General features: G+C 35.1%; 1 protein-coding gene across 8 annotated transcripts in view; it reads left to right on the top strand.

Moving 5' to 3' along the window:
• Positions 1–19,026, top strand: part of KDM6A (lysine demethylase 6A) — a 179,627-nt gene extending 160,601 nt beyond the window's left edge. For 7 of the 8 annotated variants that reach the window (XM_027534628.1, XM_027534627.1, XM_027534625.1 and 4 more), the window contains 5 exons: positions 726–913; positions 1,696–1,837; positions 14,099–14,225; positions 16,483–16,653; positions 17,798–19,026. In XM_027534628.1, the coding sequence (XP_027390429.1) occupies positions 726–913; positions 1,696–1,837; positions 14,099–14,225; positions 16,483–16,653; positions 17,798–17,827 (658 nt within the window). In that variant the 3' untranslated portion in view covers positions 17,828–19,026. The remainder of the gene's footprint in view (positions 1–725; positions 914–1,695; positions 1,838–14,098; positions 14,226–16,482; positions 16,654–17,797) is intronic. The other variant, XR_003509749.1, reaches the window with a different exon arrangement.
• Positions 19,027–19,284: the final 258 nt, after the last annotated feature.

Genomic DNA, 19,284 nt, shown 5'->3' on the forward strand with positions numbered 1-19,284 from the left:
TTACAGACAAGTTTTTCTAAACTGTAGTTGTAAAAATATTTCATATCATGATGAAATAGAATTAAAAGCCAGATTTTAAAGGAAAAGCTTAGTAACGTGTTGTTTCTAAAGTATAGTGGTGGTGTTGGTGATTGTTATCAATATTTGTGCATGTGTATGAGTGTTCATTTTTTAACTGCATCATTTTAGTCAATCAGTCATCAAAACTGTACAGAGACTGATATGCTATCCTCCTTTCTTGCTTAGGATTCAAAACAGCAATAGAGAACATTTCTGCTTTCTTTTCTACTTTTCCTCCGAAAATGAATTTGTATGTGCCATAGAGTTCCTGTTTATGGATTTAAATAGCTTGATGCCAACCCCACCTTCCATTTGCCTTTTAGAGATTTCTAGGTGCACCAAGGAAAAGGGTTTAATCAAAATAGACTTTAGTGAAATGAAATTAAAGGTTAATGTATGTAAGTGTTACTTAAAATAGGTTTTGATTTCATTTGGATCTTTGAAAAATCAACTGAAGGTAGTAATACTGATATTTAGATAAGTAATCCACTACTTAACTGTAATTAATTTCACTCACTTTATATACTACAGTTTCTCATTGTATAAGCTGTACATTTCAGTGCAATGAATAACCGTATTTTTTAAAACTTCTGACATTGTCTTTCAGTCATGTAAGGAGCTTATTAAAGTACTTGATCCATTTGTAATATTTTTTCTTATTTCAGAAATAATTTGAATTTCCTAATGGGTTCTTGGTGGCCCAACCTTGAAGATCTTTATGAAGCAAATGTTCCGGTATATAGGTTTATTCAGCGACCTGGAGATTTGGTCTGGATAAATGCAGGCACTGTGCATTGGGTTCAGGCTATTGGCTGGTGCAACAACATTGCTTGGAATGTTGGTCCACTTACAGGTATTTTAGACTATGACTTTAAGAAAAACACTTTAGTTCATAAAGGATTGTATCTGATGAGTTTATTCTTTTTTCTTGGAATGTAGCTCACTAGAAATCAGATGAAGAATGTCTCCTTGAGTAAAAATTTAACTTGTAGTACAAGATAGTAAGTTAACAAATAGAAATCCAAGATTGTAGATCTCACCAAATGATAAATTTGTGTTTTATGTACAAGAAAGAGATAATTTCAGTAATTTTTTAGAGTGTCTGATTTTGTTTTATAAAGGAAACCCTTTATGGGAGAAAGCAAAGTACAGTGGTTATGCAGTCTTTGAAATCTTTCATTATCTGATATGTCATGTATATTTAGCCCTATTATGTTATGAATTGAATTATGCCTGCCTTTAGGCAGTATTAAGATTATGGCCTACCAAGCCAGAAAACCTGGATTAGGACCAGAACCTGGCTTTTGCAACTTTGGGCAAGTTACAGAACCTCTCTGGGCCTCAATTTCTTCATCTGTATAATGGAAATGATAAAATTAATAAGATAACAGCAAAGATTAAATGGTATAATATCGTGAAATACTTCAGCACAGTGTGTGGCACAAAGTTATAGTAAGCACTCTTTACATGATCACTACTATTATCACAATTATTTTTTTTTAACCTTAAAAATATTTTTGTAATATTGTACAATTTTTAGAATTGGTGTTGATGGTATCACCTAAGAAAGTGATAGTGGTTATCTTCATATCTTTGGTACTTTGAGTTGCTTTATAACTGTTTTTTTTTTCCTAGCCTGCCAATATAAATTGGCAGTGGAACGGTACGAATGGAACAAATTGCAAAGTGTGAAGTCAATAGTACCCATGGTTCATCTTTCCTGGAATATGGCACGAAATATCAAGGTCTCAGATCCAAAGCTTTTTGAAATGATTAAGTAAGTGCTTTCTAAAACTGCTGTAGTCCCTCTCTTTTTGGGGAGTGTTAACTATTCAGTACTTTGTCCCGCCCCATAGAATTATGTTGACATCAAAACAAAATGGTCCAGATGTTTAACAAAACATAATATAAGAGAATCCACATGTTAAAAGTATTTTTCCCTTCAAAATAGTACACTGTGGTACAAAGAGGAACAAAGGCACAAATAATTCTAAACCAGTAGATTCACAAACCTGTGCTGAAACCACTCAATACCTAGGAGAAATTTAGTTTTAATAGTGAAAGATTACACTTAGTATCAGAGGGAGGGAATGGCATCAGAATATTTTCTGGTACAGAAAATTAGCATTTAATATAGGCATTTGGCTTAAATTTTAATTTTTTAAAAAAATTTTAATTAAATCATCTATCTTATAATTGTCCCTTTTCTTATCTGCTTTAAACACTTAATACAAGTTACATGAATACATATATCCCAGTAAGCGTCTCATTTATTATCATAGTTTCTATCCTAGCTACCTTATAAATTTTTTTAGGAGTAATATTTTCAAACAGTGCTATATAACAGTGTTTCCCCAGAGTATTTTCTACCACTACTACTTCTAACCCCAAAAGGTGGGGAACTCTGGTCAAAGAAATATGGGAATAATGGATTATATATTCAATGGGCTTCCCTTGAGGCTCAGCTGGTAAAGTATCTGCCTGCAATGTAGGAGACCTGGGTTCGTTCTATTTTTGGGTTGGAAAGATCCCCTGGAGAAGGGAAAGGCTACCCACTCCAGTATTCTGGCTAGAGAATTCCATGGGTCCGTGGGGTCGCAAAGAGTCGGACACGGCTGAGATGCTTTCACATCACATAAAGTTCAACAGGCCCTTTATTTTTTTAATTTTTGGTAAAATGTTTTAGAGACTGTAAGGGTTGGTATAATTTTTGAGTGGGGGAAAAGGATTATAATGTATTGTATTTCCCAAACGTATTTGTTTGACCAGTATCTTTAAAGAATTGATCTCAAAAACTCGTTTTGAAATACACCGCTTTATACTCACTAATAAAATTAGTTTGTCTTCATCTTTGTTAAAATAGTACTTACCTTAAAGTATTTCTCCTACAGCTGTATTAATTTGGCCAGCATGTGTTGTTTTCAAAATATTGTCTTTTGAAAACAACCCTAGCTTCTTAAAGTGATTTCAAACCCAAATCTAAAATATTATTCAAACAAAAATTGTGTAGCTGTGTATTATTTTATTCCTTTATCATTTACACTAGTTTATCTAGTCCTAGACAGAAGTGATAGGGGGAGACAAAAGGTAACAAAAAACAAGTCATAGCAAGTAATGTACAAATCCTTTAAAATGCTGGATCTTAGGTACCATACTCTATAAATGTGATTGGTAGTGGGATTATCCTATTATGTCTCAGATTGGTCTTTTTTGCTGAAGAGTAAGTTTGAAGTTACTTTTTGGAGAAAAAATTATGTAAAGTCACCCAAGATAATAGTAAGTTGAAAATGGGCATAAACTAGAGGCTAACTCAGATCAACTAAAGGTAAAAGGATGGTACAGTATGGAAACCATTTATATGTAACAGCTCTAAAGACTGGAAGTGACTCATTATATTTTGGGTTCAGTTCAGTTCAGTCGCTCAGTCGTGTCCAACTCTTTGTGACTCCATGCACTGCAGTACGCCAGGCGTCCCTGTTCATCACCAATTCCCGGAGTTTACCCAAACTCATGTCCATTGAGTCAGTGATGCCATGCAACCATCTCATCCTCTGTTGTCCCCTTCTCCTCCCGCCTTCCATCTTTCCCAGCATCAGGGTCTCTTCAAATGAGTCAGTTCTTTGTAGTCCAACTCTCATATCCATACATGACTCCTGGAAAAACCATAGCTTAGACTAGACGGACCTTTATTGGCAAAGTAATGTCTCTGCTTTTTAATATGCTGTCTGTGTTGCTCATAGCTTTCCTTCTGAGGAGTAAGCGTCTTTTAATTTCATTGCTGCAGTCACCATCTGAGTGATTTTAGAGCCCCCCAAAATAGTCAGCCACTGTTTCCACTGTTTCCCCATCTACTTGCCATGGAGAGATGGGACCAGATGCCCTGATCTTAGTTTTCTGAATGTTGACTTAAGCCAACTTTTTCACTCTTCTCTTTTGCTTTCATCAGGGGACTCTTTAGTTCTTCACTTTCTGCCAAAAGGGTGGTGTCATCTGCATATCTGAGGTTATTGATATTTCTCCTGGCAATCTTGATTCCAGCTTGTGCTTCATCCAGTCCATCATTTTGCATGATGTACTCTGCATATAAGTTAAATAAGCAGGGTGACAATATACAGTTTTGACGTACTCCTTTCCCCATGTGGAACCAATCTGTTGTTTTGTGTCCGGTTGAAACCATTGGTTCTTGACTTGCATATAGATTTCTCACAAGGCAGGTAAGGTGATCTGGTATTCCCATCTCTTTAAGAATTTTCCAGTTTGTTGTGATCCACACAGTCAAAGGCTTTAGCGTAGTCAGTGAAGCAGAAGTTGATGTTTTTCTGAAATTCTCGCTTTTTCTATGATTCAAAGGATGTTGGCAGTTTGATCTCTGACTCCTCTGCCTTTTGGTCTAATCTACCTATCATTTGATCCCAGTTCCCTACATTTGGGATTTTGCTAGCCAACACTGCTTCTTTCATTTGTACTTTCTTTTTATTTAATGAGTATTTGCTGACTATATGTAAGGTTCTGGGTTAGGCACTGAGAGTGTTTATATATATTTATATATATATATATACACACACACACACACATATATATATATATATATTTATACACGTACACACACACACGGCATAGTTCCTGTCTTGAAGTAAAAGATAATGCGTAAAATAAACAGATTGAAAGAAACACAACAGATCCACTCAATACTTTCCAGCCCCACAGAGTCAGCGCAATCTATGTATTCTGGGAGGCAGATATTTTGTGTGAAGGGTGAAGACGTGGATGCAGGGAGAAGATAGAAGTATAGCATCTAAAGCCAATTTAAGACCAAACTCTTGGACCATTAGAAAGGTTCTTCACTTCATCCATTAAATAGTACCATGTCTCCTTTGGTCCAACACAGTCATGTTTTCCTCAAACGAGGGAATAAATCTCTTTTCCTCAGTAGAGCACCAGGCAAAATATTTAACTTTCGTGGAGAGGCCCTGTTACACTAACTCTGAAATCTTACTCAGCATGATAAGCTGCTTACATTGTGAGAAGCTTAGAGGAAATCCAACTGTCTAGAGGTGGTAAATTCATACTCACTTTAGACATCTTCACCTCCTCCTGCTCTCATTTTCTCCCTAACACCTACCTCCTTTGCCCTCCCTCCTGACTTCCCTACTGTGTATTTGCACAAGTTGAAATATGTATATTGTAGTGAGAGCTTGGAGTCCTAACCACTGGACCACCACGGAATTCTCTGAAATGTATGTATTGTATGATACAACTCTACTGTGTGTGTGTTTGTGTGTATGTGCTGAAACAGTTGATGGTACATTATGGCTTGAGCACAATGTGTGTGATGAGTAGTAGAAAGTTCTTAGTGGCAAATCACGTATTGTGTGCCAGACTTAAGTTTTTTCTGTTGGAGAGCTTTGAGTAAGTTTTTACCTAATAAGATCTAGTTTGAGTTTCATAAAGATGTTTCTGGTAGTTAAATGGAATTAGCTTCTGGCTGATAATATACAATTCTGGGTTCTAAATGGTTTAGTAATAATGTTAGTTAGTAAACTGAGCTTGATCCTTAGCCAGGCACTGAGCAAAATGGTTCCCAGTCTGTATTTCAGCTGTGCCTCTCTGCATCCCATGGTCATGGTTAGAGCCAAGATTTAAGCCCATATCTGTCTTACATAAAAACTACTTGCATGTATCTGTGACATGGAGCTTCATTTTGAAACAGTAACAGGTTTGAAGAACCAGTGAAATAGTTGTATAGAAGCTGGTTTATCAGAAGCCGTAGGAAATGCAGGATTCCAGAGAGCCAAGTCAGGACTGACTAGGAGGTCTTCTAGCTAGTGGTTTGAAATGGTCTTGAGAGGAAGGGGAGGGGTGGAGTTGGGGACAGAACTTGGGGAAATACTTCTATTTAAGAAAAGCAAATAGGAGAACTAGGTAAAGGTTGGAAGAGAACACAGAGAATGTATTGTTACAGAAATAGAGAGGGAGTCTTTTCCCACAAGCTCAGTTTCACGGTAAAACTGTATCCACATCATTGCTTTGCTCTTCAAATCTAGTATTCTGCCAGCAAACAAAGTAGTACTTGCACTGGCTTGTGAGCTATACCAATTTTTAAGAAATGGTTCTCCCTTATAATTCCTTCCCTCTATTTTGAGTCATTTTCTTCATCTCTTTCCTGTTCACTCCACCGTCCACAGTATTTTGCCTTTCTACCTCAATATGCTCCTGTCACTTCTCTTGCTGAGTCCACCAGCAACAACAAACTATTCTACACATACAAAGGTGCAGACACAAACTTTCTTTCAAATCCCCATTTGTACCTTGTATCTGACCCACACTTCCCTTGTCAGCCATTTCTCCATTTTATTTAGATGTGTGCTTGAATTTTCTACTTATTTTTACCACTAGGTATCTTAAGCCATCTTTACTGTGAACTGCAATTTTTATACCCACCTTTCTCCTCCTCTGAATTATCTTTCAGTAATGTATTGATTCATTGTACATTTGATGATACGAATTGTAGGCTGTTTTCAAAGAAAAAATATCTGCTAGATGTAAGAAGTGAATGGAAAAGATTTGCAAAGATGTTCTTTCTTAACTTTCTCCTTGTGTTACTGCTTTTAATTCTTAAATAGTGTGAACTTACAATGTGTGATTTTTAGGTTTTCATGGTTAAATAGTAAGTCTGCCCAACCATAAAGAATCTAAGCAAAATTTACCTGTGCCTTCGTATACACTCACTCAGCTCTACCCAGTTCTTTTCATCTTTTATTTATTTAATCTATAAACTGAGTTGGAACTCAGGTATCATGCTAGGTGACAGAAGGATCTGATCACTTCTCAGACTGCTTAAAATAATGGGAATAGTCAAAATGTTAAAAATACATGATCTTTGGTTTAATGATGGAGATACTGTTTTAAAATAAAAACCATAGGAGAGCACAGAGGAAGGAACTTCTTAGAGAGGGGAACATTTTAGAAAAGGCTTCATGGAAGTAGTACTACAGCTCCATAGTGCTTTATCCCAAACCCCTTAGACCAAATACGTTTTGATATTCTGAATTCTTTGGATTTAGAAAGATAATACAGTGTGTTTATTTTACCCTTCCACCAGTTTGTGGCAGTATGCTGGAATCAAATACATTAATATTTCTACAGTAAAACAAATAGTCACTCTGATGAGCTAAGTAAAAACTCTAAAAAGCCCCAGGTCAAGTTTCAACGCCAGTGAGTTTATGAAAAATTTATGAAAAAATTGTAGGATTATAAAAAATTATGAACTGTATTTGCACCAAGTGATTAATAATGGGACGTGATGTTCTCTTCTGTTGTCACCTGCTAATCCTTTGTTATCATTTTGAACATGAATTACCTGTAGTTATTTTTTAAAGTCAGTACCATTCTTCTTTTTTCTTTATACTTTTAAATTCAAGTTGAGTCTTTTGGAGCCTTGCAATTTCATAAAGTCATTCATCTGAGTAAGTCATTTAGTAAATCAAAATTTCTACATCCTAGTTGTGTTTCTAAAATACAGTCATCTTCATACTCTCCTTCACATTCTTCCAGATGTCTCCTACACTGGCGTGAGTCAGAGGAATACTCATTATCTTGATTACTTCTTTCATTTTATACTGCATTGAACTTGACTTGAAAAGTTCATAGCCTAACTCCTTAGGAACATTTCAGTGGAAGCTTAGTGCATTAACATCTCTCTTGGTTTCCTTCCACTGTTTTAATGAACATAAACTTTTTTCCACATACCCCATATACTGCAAGCAAGCTTAGTTTCTCCTTCTTTAGACTAAACTTTGAAATGTCTCTCAGGATTAAGCCCTACTGGATCATTTATATCAGCTAAAGAGTATAGATTTAAAATTCTGTTGCTAAACATGTCAAGTAGACTTAACATTGACAGCAGCTGCTAATGAGAAGCCTTTAGAATTTTTAATCTTTTTAATAATCAAATTTGCATGTTAGATCACTTGCCAGCAAGATAAGTACTCAGTGGAGGGCAGAAGATTTAGAGGCATATTAGAAGGTATTTGTTATATTTCATATAAGATGGAAGACAAAGTATAGAAGGTAAAATAGATGTGTTGATTAATTGAGTGGTGGAGGTGAGAGGGGAATCAGGATTTCTGGGGTTTTGGCTTGGGCCATGCAGTGAGATATTTATTCTTGTTGATGAAACTGGGAGTAAAGGAAGAAAAGAATAAATGGGTTAGATGTGGGAAGTGATGATTACCAGCTTGGCTGGCTCTAGGCAGGTAGAACTCTAATTCCTTTTACGATGTTTGAGTGGAAATCTTTTTAATGTAACCACCAGATGGATATATGGTTCTGTTATTTAGAAAAGGAGTCTGAGATACACATTTGAATCTCTTAGCTGGCTGTGTATCTTCTTAGCTGGCTGATAGGTAATCCCTGCTAAGGTGTTAGCTGTTGAGTTTTCTGAACCATTAGCTATCCTTAAAGTAGACCAGTGCCCACACAAAGAAGTCCATTAAGAAAGACAATAAAAGCAAAGCTACTGAACTCTTCCTTCAGTTCACTGAATTATGACTGTCTTTCCATGTTAATATATATTATTATCCTCTAAAATATATTAGGGACATATATATTATATATAGGATATATATATATAGGATATATAAAATATATCTATACAAACACCTTTTAAATGATCTGTTTTATGTTCTTTAAGGTATAACTATTATACTTTCAGTTGGCATTCATTGCACAATTTTTTCAAATTAAAAAAATAGACTTTAAATAATTATTTTAGCACAACTGAAAATTTTCACTTAAGTTCAAATATTGATCACTAACTTCTAGGCACTAATCTAAGCATGTATATAACATATGTACTCATAATAGTACATGGTTAGATGTGCCCTCTTTACATTTGAGGAGACTGAGACTTTATGTGTAGAGCTGGGGTATGAACCCAGGCAGTCTAGCTCCAGAATCTATGCTCTTTCTGTGGCTTTTTCTCTGTGATCTTTTATGGCTCTGATTATAAAAACATGGTGATTTGCTGAAAAATATTGTTAACAGATTTTAGACATTGTTTCTAATGAAGTAGGAGGTTCAATTGGTTCTTACTTGCCTAATCATAAGAATCACTTGAGACCCTTATTAAAATTCATTTCTAGACTCTCTTCCTAATAAGTAAATTCAAAGCTCTGTGAAGAACCCTGGGAATCTCTTTCACAGTGATCTAGATGAATTCTATGATCCAGACAAGTTAGGGACACCCTAGTCTAGATTTGATCTCTTTTAGAACTAATAATATTTTTGTTTCCCCTTTTTTTCCCACACATATTATAGATTATTATCCTATCTACCCTGTTATCTATATAATATATACTTTATCACTAGCACTGAGTTTTTGAGTATAAATTAAAGCAAACTGTTATCTTTTTCCTTTGATTCCCATGTTTCAGTGAATATATGAGGTGTTCTACATTTCTACAGTCATAGATTATTGGCCTAATAACTGAGTAAGTGGTATCGCCACATAGCATAGATTCTAGTGCTGTTGTCCTTGGGTTATATTTAACCATACAGTGTTTTGTGATAACATTGAGCAAACAAAATCTAAAAAATCCAAAAGCTCTCCATTCTCATGGTTAACACATACTTGCTTTCATGCTTGTTTTTTCTGAGATTTTAAAATTCTTAAGATATTCATTTCTTCATTGACTGAGACCTTGATTTTCAGCCATGTGGTTGGTTTAAATGAAACTGTTAGATGATTTCCTGACATTTAGATACTCACTGCTGTCTAGGTGAATCTAACCTCTGGAGTGACACGTGGCAAGTTTTGAGGGCTTACCTTTTGGCTCACTTTGCCTACATGGCTCTTTCAGTAAGACAGATTGGGCAAGGCAAGGTACTTCTTGGTATACTTTTAAAAGTTATATATCATCTACTTCTTAGTGGCAGAGATTGTTACCATAAAGACTTTAGAAGTGCCATACCAAGTTAAACCATGCTGCTTCTTATCTCCACACCAATATTTGAAAACGTACTTTGAAAACCTTAGATTACCCCCAAAATGTCAGAGTAATCCCAGTGTTTTCTTAACTTTAACATAATCTAATACCACTCTGGCTTCACTCCTTTATTCTCCTAGTCCAGAAACCTCATCCCAAGATTAAAGTCATAAGAACCGTTGTTTCGTCCCTAAATAATCCCCACACTACCTTTGCTCATGGAATTCCTTTTGCCTGGAAGGTGCCTTCCTCCCACTTCTCCTTCCTGTCTCATCTAAATTGGCAACTTGTTGTTTTTTTTTAATTGGCAACTTCTTTATGAAAACTTTTGAGAGTTCTACTTCCCTCTCCTTTTAGCATCCATGACATACTAAGTCTGTCTGTCTTTTGCCTAATGTATTGATTTATGAATATACTGTGTATAATCATTTGTCCTCATTGTCTTCAGTTTTTTTATTGTAATATTTCAAGTATATTTTCATTTCTATCGCCTACGGCAAGCCATTTTCTAAAATTCCATCCCACTTTAGGTTTCATTTTTGCCCAATGGGTTTTTGGTTGGATTATGTTCTTCTCTATAACCTCAAATACATCCAGCCCTCAGTCAGCCTCTTGTGATTTTCTTCCAAGCCAAATCTGCCTTTAATAGCCCCTGCTTTTTGTGTAATCTTTTATTCAAACAACTAAAAACATTAGTCCTAAAACCAGATTGATCCTGACTGATCTTGCAAAGTCAAAGGGAAGTTTGATTCCCAACTTCTCTAGCTCCTGAAATGCTAAAATTTCTGACCCCATCCCTAAAATGCATTTGAAACAGCATCTTTTATCTTCTTTAACTTTTTGCTAGTGACTTATTATTTTGCTTTTTGACAGAATGAATTTTTTTATTGAAATATAGTTGATTTGCAGTGTTGTGTTAATTTCTGCCATATAGCAAAGTGGTTTAGTTATATATATGTAGTTAGCCATACCTTTCAGCATGTGAGATCTTAGTTCCCCAACCTGGGATCAGACCCGCGCCTCCTGCATTGGAAGCATGGAGTCTTAACCACTGAACCTCCAGGGAAGTTCCAGTTACACACATATATACTTTCTTTCTTGCAGTCTTTTTCCATTATGATTTATCTCAAGATATTGAATAGAGTTAACTGTGCTATACGTAGGACCTCGTCATTTATCCATTCTATATGTAATAGTTTACATCTGCTAACTCCAAAATCCCAGTCCATCCCTTCCCAATTCCCCTCCCCCTCCCCCTTTAGCAGTCACAAATCTGTTCACCATGTCTGAATCTGTTTCATAGATAGGTTCAACAAATTGAATTCTTAATTGCTATGCAATAAACTTATAATTCCATAAAACTAAAATGAGGAAACTGCAACCCTGATTTTATTTGACTTTTACTTTTTAGCTCCTCAATACACTCAAACATTGTCTTCATATAAAATCAGTCTGGGATTATTCAAAGCAGAACAGATTACTGTTAAGTCAAATTTTGACTGTTATATGTGTATCTTTCCTAGGATCTTTTCCTTAAATCTCTTTATTTTCTATTTATTTTCCCCTGCCCTTCAGTTAAATCAGATTCCTTCTTGAGGACCTGCTCTTTGCTGTGGACTCCAGAAGAGCCTCTGTCTCCCTCAATTCTTCTATTCCAACCACTACCTTTTGAAAATGGGAAGGAACAAAAAATTTTACTGTTCAGTAAAAAACATAAGGGCAAAGGGGAAACCGCAATTTGGTTATTCATTGTCAAATCAGATTAATAGATCTGTTGGTTTTCTTAGATTCCTGTATCTCACAAAATAAAAATTCTGGAGCTGTGATTTCAGAAGCAAAATACTGTTGGCATGGGACTTATTCTTAGCAGCCTTAGCTCTAACCCTTTATTTCTTGCAGAAGAGTCATATATTACCTTTTTTTCTAAATGAAACTATTATAAATTATTAACTGCATAAATTATAAACTTCAATCTACCTGCCAAAGTAGTAGCATTGGAACCAAAAGTTCATTTGCTGAGTAAAGAGTGGAGTAAGTCTCCACAGAACCGAGGCTCTGTATTTGTGGAGGGAGAACTGTGCTGATTGAGAACCTCATCTTCAAAAGAGAAGGGTGGGGGCGTGGGTAAGAAGATGTGAAAGGAGACCAGAAAGACAATAATACAGTGTAAGATAGTGAGGGGAAACTTGAGACTTTTTGCTTTTACAAACCCCTAGCACAATAGGGCTTCCCAGGTGGCTCAATGCTAAAGAATCCACCCATCAAAGGCAGGAGACACAAGTTTGATCCCTGGGTCCTAAAGATCCCCTGGAGAAGGAAATAGCAACCCACTATTCTTGCCTGGGAAATCCCATGGACAGAGGAGCCTGGCGAGCTACAGTCTTAGGGTCTCAAAGAGTCAGACATAACTGAGCAACTAAACAACAACAGTCCAACTACTTAAAAATAGCTTTATAGTATCAGCTTCTCAAGGTCCTAGTGCCCTAGTTTCCTTATTTGTAGAGTGGAGATAATAGTGCCTCCTGCACCAGCCTTAAATGGTATAATCTTAAATGGTATAATATGTGCCAAGTATCTAATATCATGCTCCCTGTCTGGTTCTTATTTTTAATTACTTATTCATTTTTACTGTATTATTTTTGTGTATTTTCCCATTTGGGATCCTAGTGGAGTCTATAATATAATCTCCAAAGGTATCTGCCAAGTTGTGGGCGTTGTTTTCCTGTGAAAAAGACCTTATTGTGAAGCCCTGCTTTAAAAACTTGTTAGATCAGTGTCTTCAGAGATGAAGTGTATGGGACACAGGGAGGGAAAAACGGAGGAGCAGGTACTGTTTAAGAACTAGCAGCAAAGCCTGAGTTTATATGCCCTCTGTTTTTGCCATGTTATAAATTTTTACTTGCTTCTCTCCTAGCATAGCTATACACACACACACACACACACACACACACACACACACACACACACACCCCTTAGCTTTGACTTTCTTAAAGCATTATTTTGTTTATAAATAAGTTAAACACCCAAGAATTGCAATTCAAAATGCTATAGTTTATCATACTTTAAATATTAGTGGTTCCATAGTCATATATTTATTGAGCATCTACTACATGTTTGGCACTGTCCTAAGCACTGAGTAGACTATGCATAAAACAGATAAGACCTTTACTTTCAAACAGCATTCAGTTGCTAAACCCATTTCCTTTTCTGTAGGGTGTTTTCATTGTCTCCAAATTTTAGAGCTTAAAAAGTGCCATACAGATCATCTAGTCTAACTTCTCTATTCAAATGAAGAACATGAGCCTCTAAGATCCACAGGAGAGTAAGAGAACTTAGCAAACAACTCCAAGTAATGATAGCAAACTATAGGAAAATCAAAAATTGTGAGAATTTACTGTATCGTTAGCATGAGTTTAGAAAACGTGTAAATTATAAGGAAAGTTCAGTTGTGTTAATATGAATGAAAGACTTCACGGTATTCAAGGCAAAATCAGGGAATTTAGTGTCTTCTTCAACACTACAGTGAAACCGTTTTTGTATTGTGTGGTGACTATTATCCATAAATACTTTTTTGCTTATATATCAAAAGTTTCAGAAGCAACCATATTAGTGATGCTGTTTATAAGTGTCAAGGTAGTGTTGATAGAAATAATGTGCTTTCCTACTTTACTTAAAATCACAGAATTCACATCTGGGATTCAGACCCCTATTTCAAGGATGAGACATTGACTCCCAAAGAGGTTAATTGACTTGCCCAAATAAGAGCCCAAATTAGCAAGTTATATTTAAACAAGGGGTCAGGTTATTATATTTTTATATTCAGATGCCAATTATTCTCAACTGTAAATGATCTAATAATTGTCATTATCAGACCTGCTAAGCATTAGTCTTATTTTTTAAATTGGAGAATATCTGAAAAATTGATGAAATAAAAATGAAGTTACAGATATTAGAACAGAATCTCTTGGCATTACTTCTGTTGATACATCTTTCATGCTGAAAATATTCAACATTCAGTTGCTGGTCACAAATAACTTTCCCCCACACTCTAGGTATTGTCTTCTGAGAACTCTGAAGCAGTGTCAGACATTGAGGGAAGCTCTCATTGCTGCGGGAAAAGAGATTATATGGCATGGGCGAACAAAAGAAGAACCAGCACATTACTGTAGCATTTGTGAGGTAAATAATTGTTCTTATTCAGTTGTTTTATAAACCTCTTACCTCTCCTGTTTGGGTTTCTCTTTAGTTATTTTTTTAATGTACTTTTATGTAATGCATTTTACTGAAATTGACATTGTGTTCCATGTTGTTATTTAACTATTATATTAAACTTTATTCTGGTGAAATGCCATTTCACTAACTGTGAATTAACTGAATTAACCCTAAAAGTATTTACTAGAGTCATTTATCTGGTAGATAACAGTTGGCCCTCCCTATCCACAGGTTCCTATCTGTGGATTCAACCAACCGCAGATCGAAAATATTCGGGGGTTGGGGAGATATTCCAGAAAGTTCCAAAGAGCATGACTTAAACTTGCCATACACCAACAACTATTTTGTTTTATGTATTATAGGTAATATAGAGATGATTTAGGTATAGAGGAGGATGTGCGTAGGTTATATGCAGTTAGTATGCCATTTTTTGTAAGGGACTTGAGCATCCTTAGATTTTGGTACCCATGGAGGGTCCTGGAACCAATCCTCATGGATACTGAGGGACAGCTGTGTTTAACAGATGATAAGTGTCAAGTTAAATCTTGAAATTTTAAACTGGGAACACTCCAGGTGTAGACAGATGCCAGTAAACTGGATATAGTTCAGTACAGTTTCAGGCAGATCATTGTTCAGTTCTCTCTGGTACAATTCACAGTACGTTGGTCAGTCTTCTCCTGTGGCCAAGGCTTGCAGGAGATGCAGAAACAAAGATGTGGTACCTGCTCTAAAGGAGCTTACATCCTACTTAGGGAAGACAAATTATAAACAGTTCTATTGTATATGAGACTATGGTGAATGCAAAGTTGGTCTCACTGTTAAGAAAACATGAAGAGGAGAAAATGACCTGAGTTTTCCCTTCTAGTATCCGCATGAGTTCACCAAAGTATTAACATTTGAGTCCATCCTCTAAGGATGAATATGATTTTAGGCAACTAAAGATTAATTTATGGCAAAAACCACTACAATATTGTAAAGTAATTAGCTTCCAATTAAAATAAATTAAAAAAAATAAAAATAAAGCAAATTTTCCTTTCCAATAAAATAAATAAAAGTAGAATGAATGTTTTTATGAGCTGTAGGAACAGCAATGGAAATGGAATGGTTTCTTCAGAAAAGGGTAAATAGTTCAGTATGACTAGAACACAGACTATGTAAATTCCATTTATGAGTTTGCTTGGTAGGAAGTTTGCAGAGCATTTTGAATGATTTTAAAGGAGTTTGATACTTAACTCTGAGATCATTGAAGCCATCAAAAGTTTTTGAGCAAGTACACAAGTTGGGTAAGTATTTCAGAGAGAAAAGTGATTGGAGAGGATGGAGATAAGAAGCTATTGCAGTGGTGTTAAGGGTTGTCATCCTAAGGCCTAAACTAGAACCTGGCAGTGGAAATATTGAAGGAGAGGAATTAAAAAGATATTTCAAGGTAAAATTCACAAGACAACTCATTAAATAGCAGAAGTGAGAGACGAGTTGAAGAATGTTCACAAATTTTCCAACTCCGATTATGAGGTTTATGTTATTTGTTATTGCTCATTGATAGTAATGAAAAACATGGTTAACCCTTGGATTTTAATAACATAATTTCAAAGAAGAGATGAAGTCATGAGAATTTTCTTTGATTGAATATATTAGCCAGGGATATTAATGATCCACTCCAAACCTTGAAATTGTGTAATTTTGACGTTGATTTTTATTTGAGATGATTGAATCCATCAAGTTTGTTTTGAGGTTTGGCTAAGCATTAAGCTCTGTGATAAGCTCTGGAGTTTCAGTGATGAATAAAACATAGTCTTCATCTTTGAGGAGCTCAGTCTATTGGGAAAGACAAGTATCCATACACAGTGCTATCATTGAGAAGTAGAAGGAAATTAAGGATCACTTTCATCTGATTGTATACTGATGTTTTGAATTTAAAACAAATAAATGGGCTGACCTTGATCAAACTTTTGAATTAGGCTTTTTGCCAGTGGTTTTAATGAGTACATCATTCCCCTGGGTCACTCCCCTAAAGATGCAATCCCACCTATGTCTTTGGGTCTGGTACAAAACAAACCCAGTCTATTAAAAATTCTTAAACACAGCTATGTTTGTCTTAGTACCCACTCTTAATCAGTAATCACTGTCCACAACTCCTTGTAAAGTAGAACTCTATATAGTAAAGTAGTACAATAAAATAACTACTACTGTATCTATTGAATGCTTTTTCTCTTGTATGAACTAGGTGGAGGTTTTTAATCTGCTTTTTGTCACTAATGAGAGCAATTCTCGAAAGACCTACATAGTACATTGCCAAGATTGTGCAAGAAAAACAAGTGGAAACCTGGAAAATTTTGTGGTGCTAGAACAGTACAAAATGGAGGACCTGATGCAAGTCTATGACCAATTTACATTAGTAAGTGAAACCAACATGTGAGTACATAGTTAGCTGGATAGGGAAGCACCAGGATTTGTTCTGCCACCTGATGAGTAGGAGGTAATGAAATATTTAAATTTTCCTTTGACTCATTAGATATTTCATGAGGAAATACTCATATTCCCTCCCTCCTCCACTTCCAGGTATTTATTTCTATGAAATTGGCATATTTTATTTTTACTTTTCTTCCTGGGTGAGACCAGCCCTAAATAATGTCACAGTAACTACATTTTAAAATCTTTGTGTACTTTTAGAACATTGCCACATCCTTTGTGTCATTTGATCTCAGTTGATAAAATGTTTGTGTACATAGGTTATTAGTGTCCACAAAATGAGTCAGTATGTATGCTTTTAAATAACTTCTGCTTTTAGAGCTAATTGTATTTATTTAAAACCTTGTCCTTGCCAGAAGTAGTAACTTTACAGGAATATTCAATGGAGCTTAACTTCCTGGTATGTTGAATAACCTTATGAAATTCAAATACCTTTATAAATTGCACACAGTTTTAAATTTTAAACAGCAGATGCTTAGGGGAAAGCATTTTACTCTAGCACATCAATAGTTTTATGAATAAGAAATAGACATAATTTATGAATTGTTGAATTCCTTCAATACTTTTTCTCTTACATATGTGGTCAGAAACTGAATTTTTGAAGTTTAGCTTCTGGTATTTTCATTTGAATAGTCTTCAAGATTGCTTGAAGAAGATGAAAATTACCTGTTAAATAAATTATCATCTAGTTGAATTAGGTTCTGAAGCAAGTCACCAAGGAAGTCATAGTTGATTTGTTATATTATTTTTTACAAGCCGCCTTTTAATTTTTAAGCAATTTCAAAAAATGGTCAACCTAATAACATTTTAAGAGTTTTTGACTAATTGGTGGAGAAGTACCAAAATGTAGGGTACACTAAGTAGGGTAATGGTCTCAGACTCTTAGGAAAATTGGCCAGGTGGGGGACAGTAACAGAGGTTATACTGGACAGAGTGTGACAGGCAGCTGAACTTTCTTGAGAATTGTTCTTTCCCCTACCTTTATACACAGACCATGTTTGTAGCCTTGAGCTAGGAAACACTATTAACAATTTATATACCAAAGTAACATACTTTACTTTCATTTTCAGGCTCCTCCATTACCATCCTCCTCATCTTGATATTGTTCCACGGACATTAAACGAGACCTTTTCTGCTATTCAGGAAGTAACCCAGTTCTGCACCACTGGTTTTTGTAGCTATCTCGTAAGGCTGCTGGCTGAAAACTGTGTCTATGCAACCTTCCAAGTGCGGAGTGTCAACCAACTGGACAGGGGAGAGCTTTGCTCCTACTCCAGGACTCTCACAAAGCTGATCAGCTGTTCTTCAGAAACAAAATAATAATTTCCATGTTTTGTATATATCTGACAAAACTGGCAACATAATACAGACTACTGACTTGAAGACAACCTCTTTTATATTTCTCTATTTCTGGGCTGACGAATTGGTTTTCATCTGTCTTTTCCCCTCTTCAGAATTTTCCTTGGGAAAAAATACTAGCCTAGCTGGTCATTTCTTTGTAAGGTAGTTAGAAATTTTAAGTCTTTATTTGGTCAACTTTTTTTTAATGTGAAAAGTTAGGTAAGGAACTTTTTTACTGCTTTTATGTTTTTCTGTCTTGTTTTGAAACCATGACGGTTATTACACTTCTGGTTCCTAAATAAAATGTTTAAAAAATTTAACAGCCAAGTCACAAAGATAATGGATTGCACATAGACTAAGGAATAAACTTCAGATTTGTGATTTTTGTTTCTAATCCTGATGTAAATTTACACTATTTATAAATACGTATTTATTGCTTGAAGATATTTGTGAATGGAATGCTGTTATTTTTTCCAGATTTACCTGCCATTGAAATTTTAAGGAGTTCTGTAATTTCAAACACTACTCCTATTACATTTTCTATGTGTAAATAAAACTGCTTAGCATTGTACAGAAACTTTTATTAAAATTGTTTAATGTTTAAAGAGTTTTCTATTGTTTGAGTTTTAAAAAGACTTTATGTACAGTGCCCAGTTTTTGTTCATTTTTCAAATCTGATTATATATATTTTATATATACTTGTGTATGTATATATAATATATATAGAAATCTGGATATATATGTATAAAGATTTAGAACTTAAATTTTTCTCATTTTAAGTTTCCCATCTATGGTAGATTTTTGAGGTGTCTACTGTAAAGTATTGCTTACAAAAGTATGATTATTTTTAAAGAAATATATATGGTATGTAACTTCAAGACCTAAAATGTCAGACTGGTTTATTGTTAAGTTGCAATTCTGCAATGACAGATCAATAAACAGATGCTGCCAAAATGTAGTATAATAGTAGAAAACAAATAGTGATTGAACTTAAAGTTTTAAAGGGCATGTTATATGGGCTTGACAAATCCTGTACATTATTTATTAGTGTTTTCTATGGAAAAAAAGATTCAGATGAAGGGCTCTATTTTAGAATGCAAATAAATTAAGAGGCTTATTTTTTAATGTTAGGCAGTTTTGACATTTCATGCTTTCCTGCTTGCATGACATGATATGGGCAGGGGAGGGAGTCTTTCAATTCTATAGCAGTAGTAAA

The sequence above is a fragment of the Bos indicus x Bos taurus genome, chromosome X, assembly GCF_003369695.1.
Source record: "Bos indicus x Bos taurus breed Angus x Brahman F1 hybrid chromosome X, Bos_hybrid_MaternalHap_v2.0, whole genome shotgun sequence".
Lineage (NCBI taxonomy): Eukaryota > Metazoa > Chordata > Mammalia > Artiodactyla > Bovidae > Bos > Bos indicus x Bos taurus.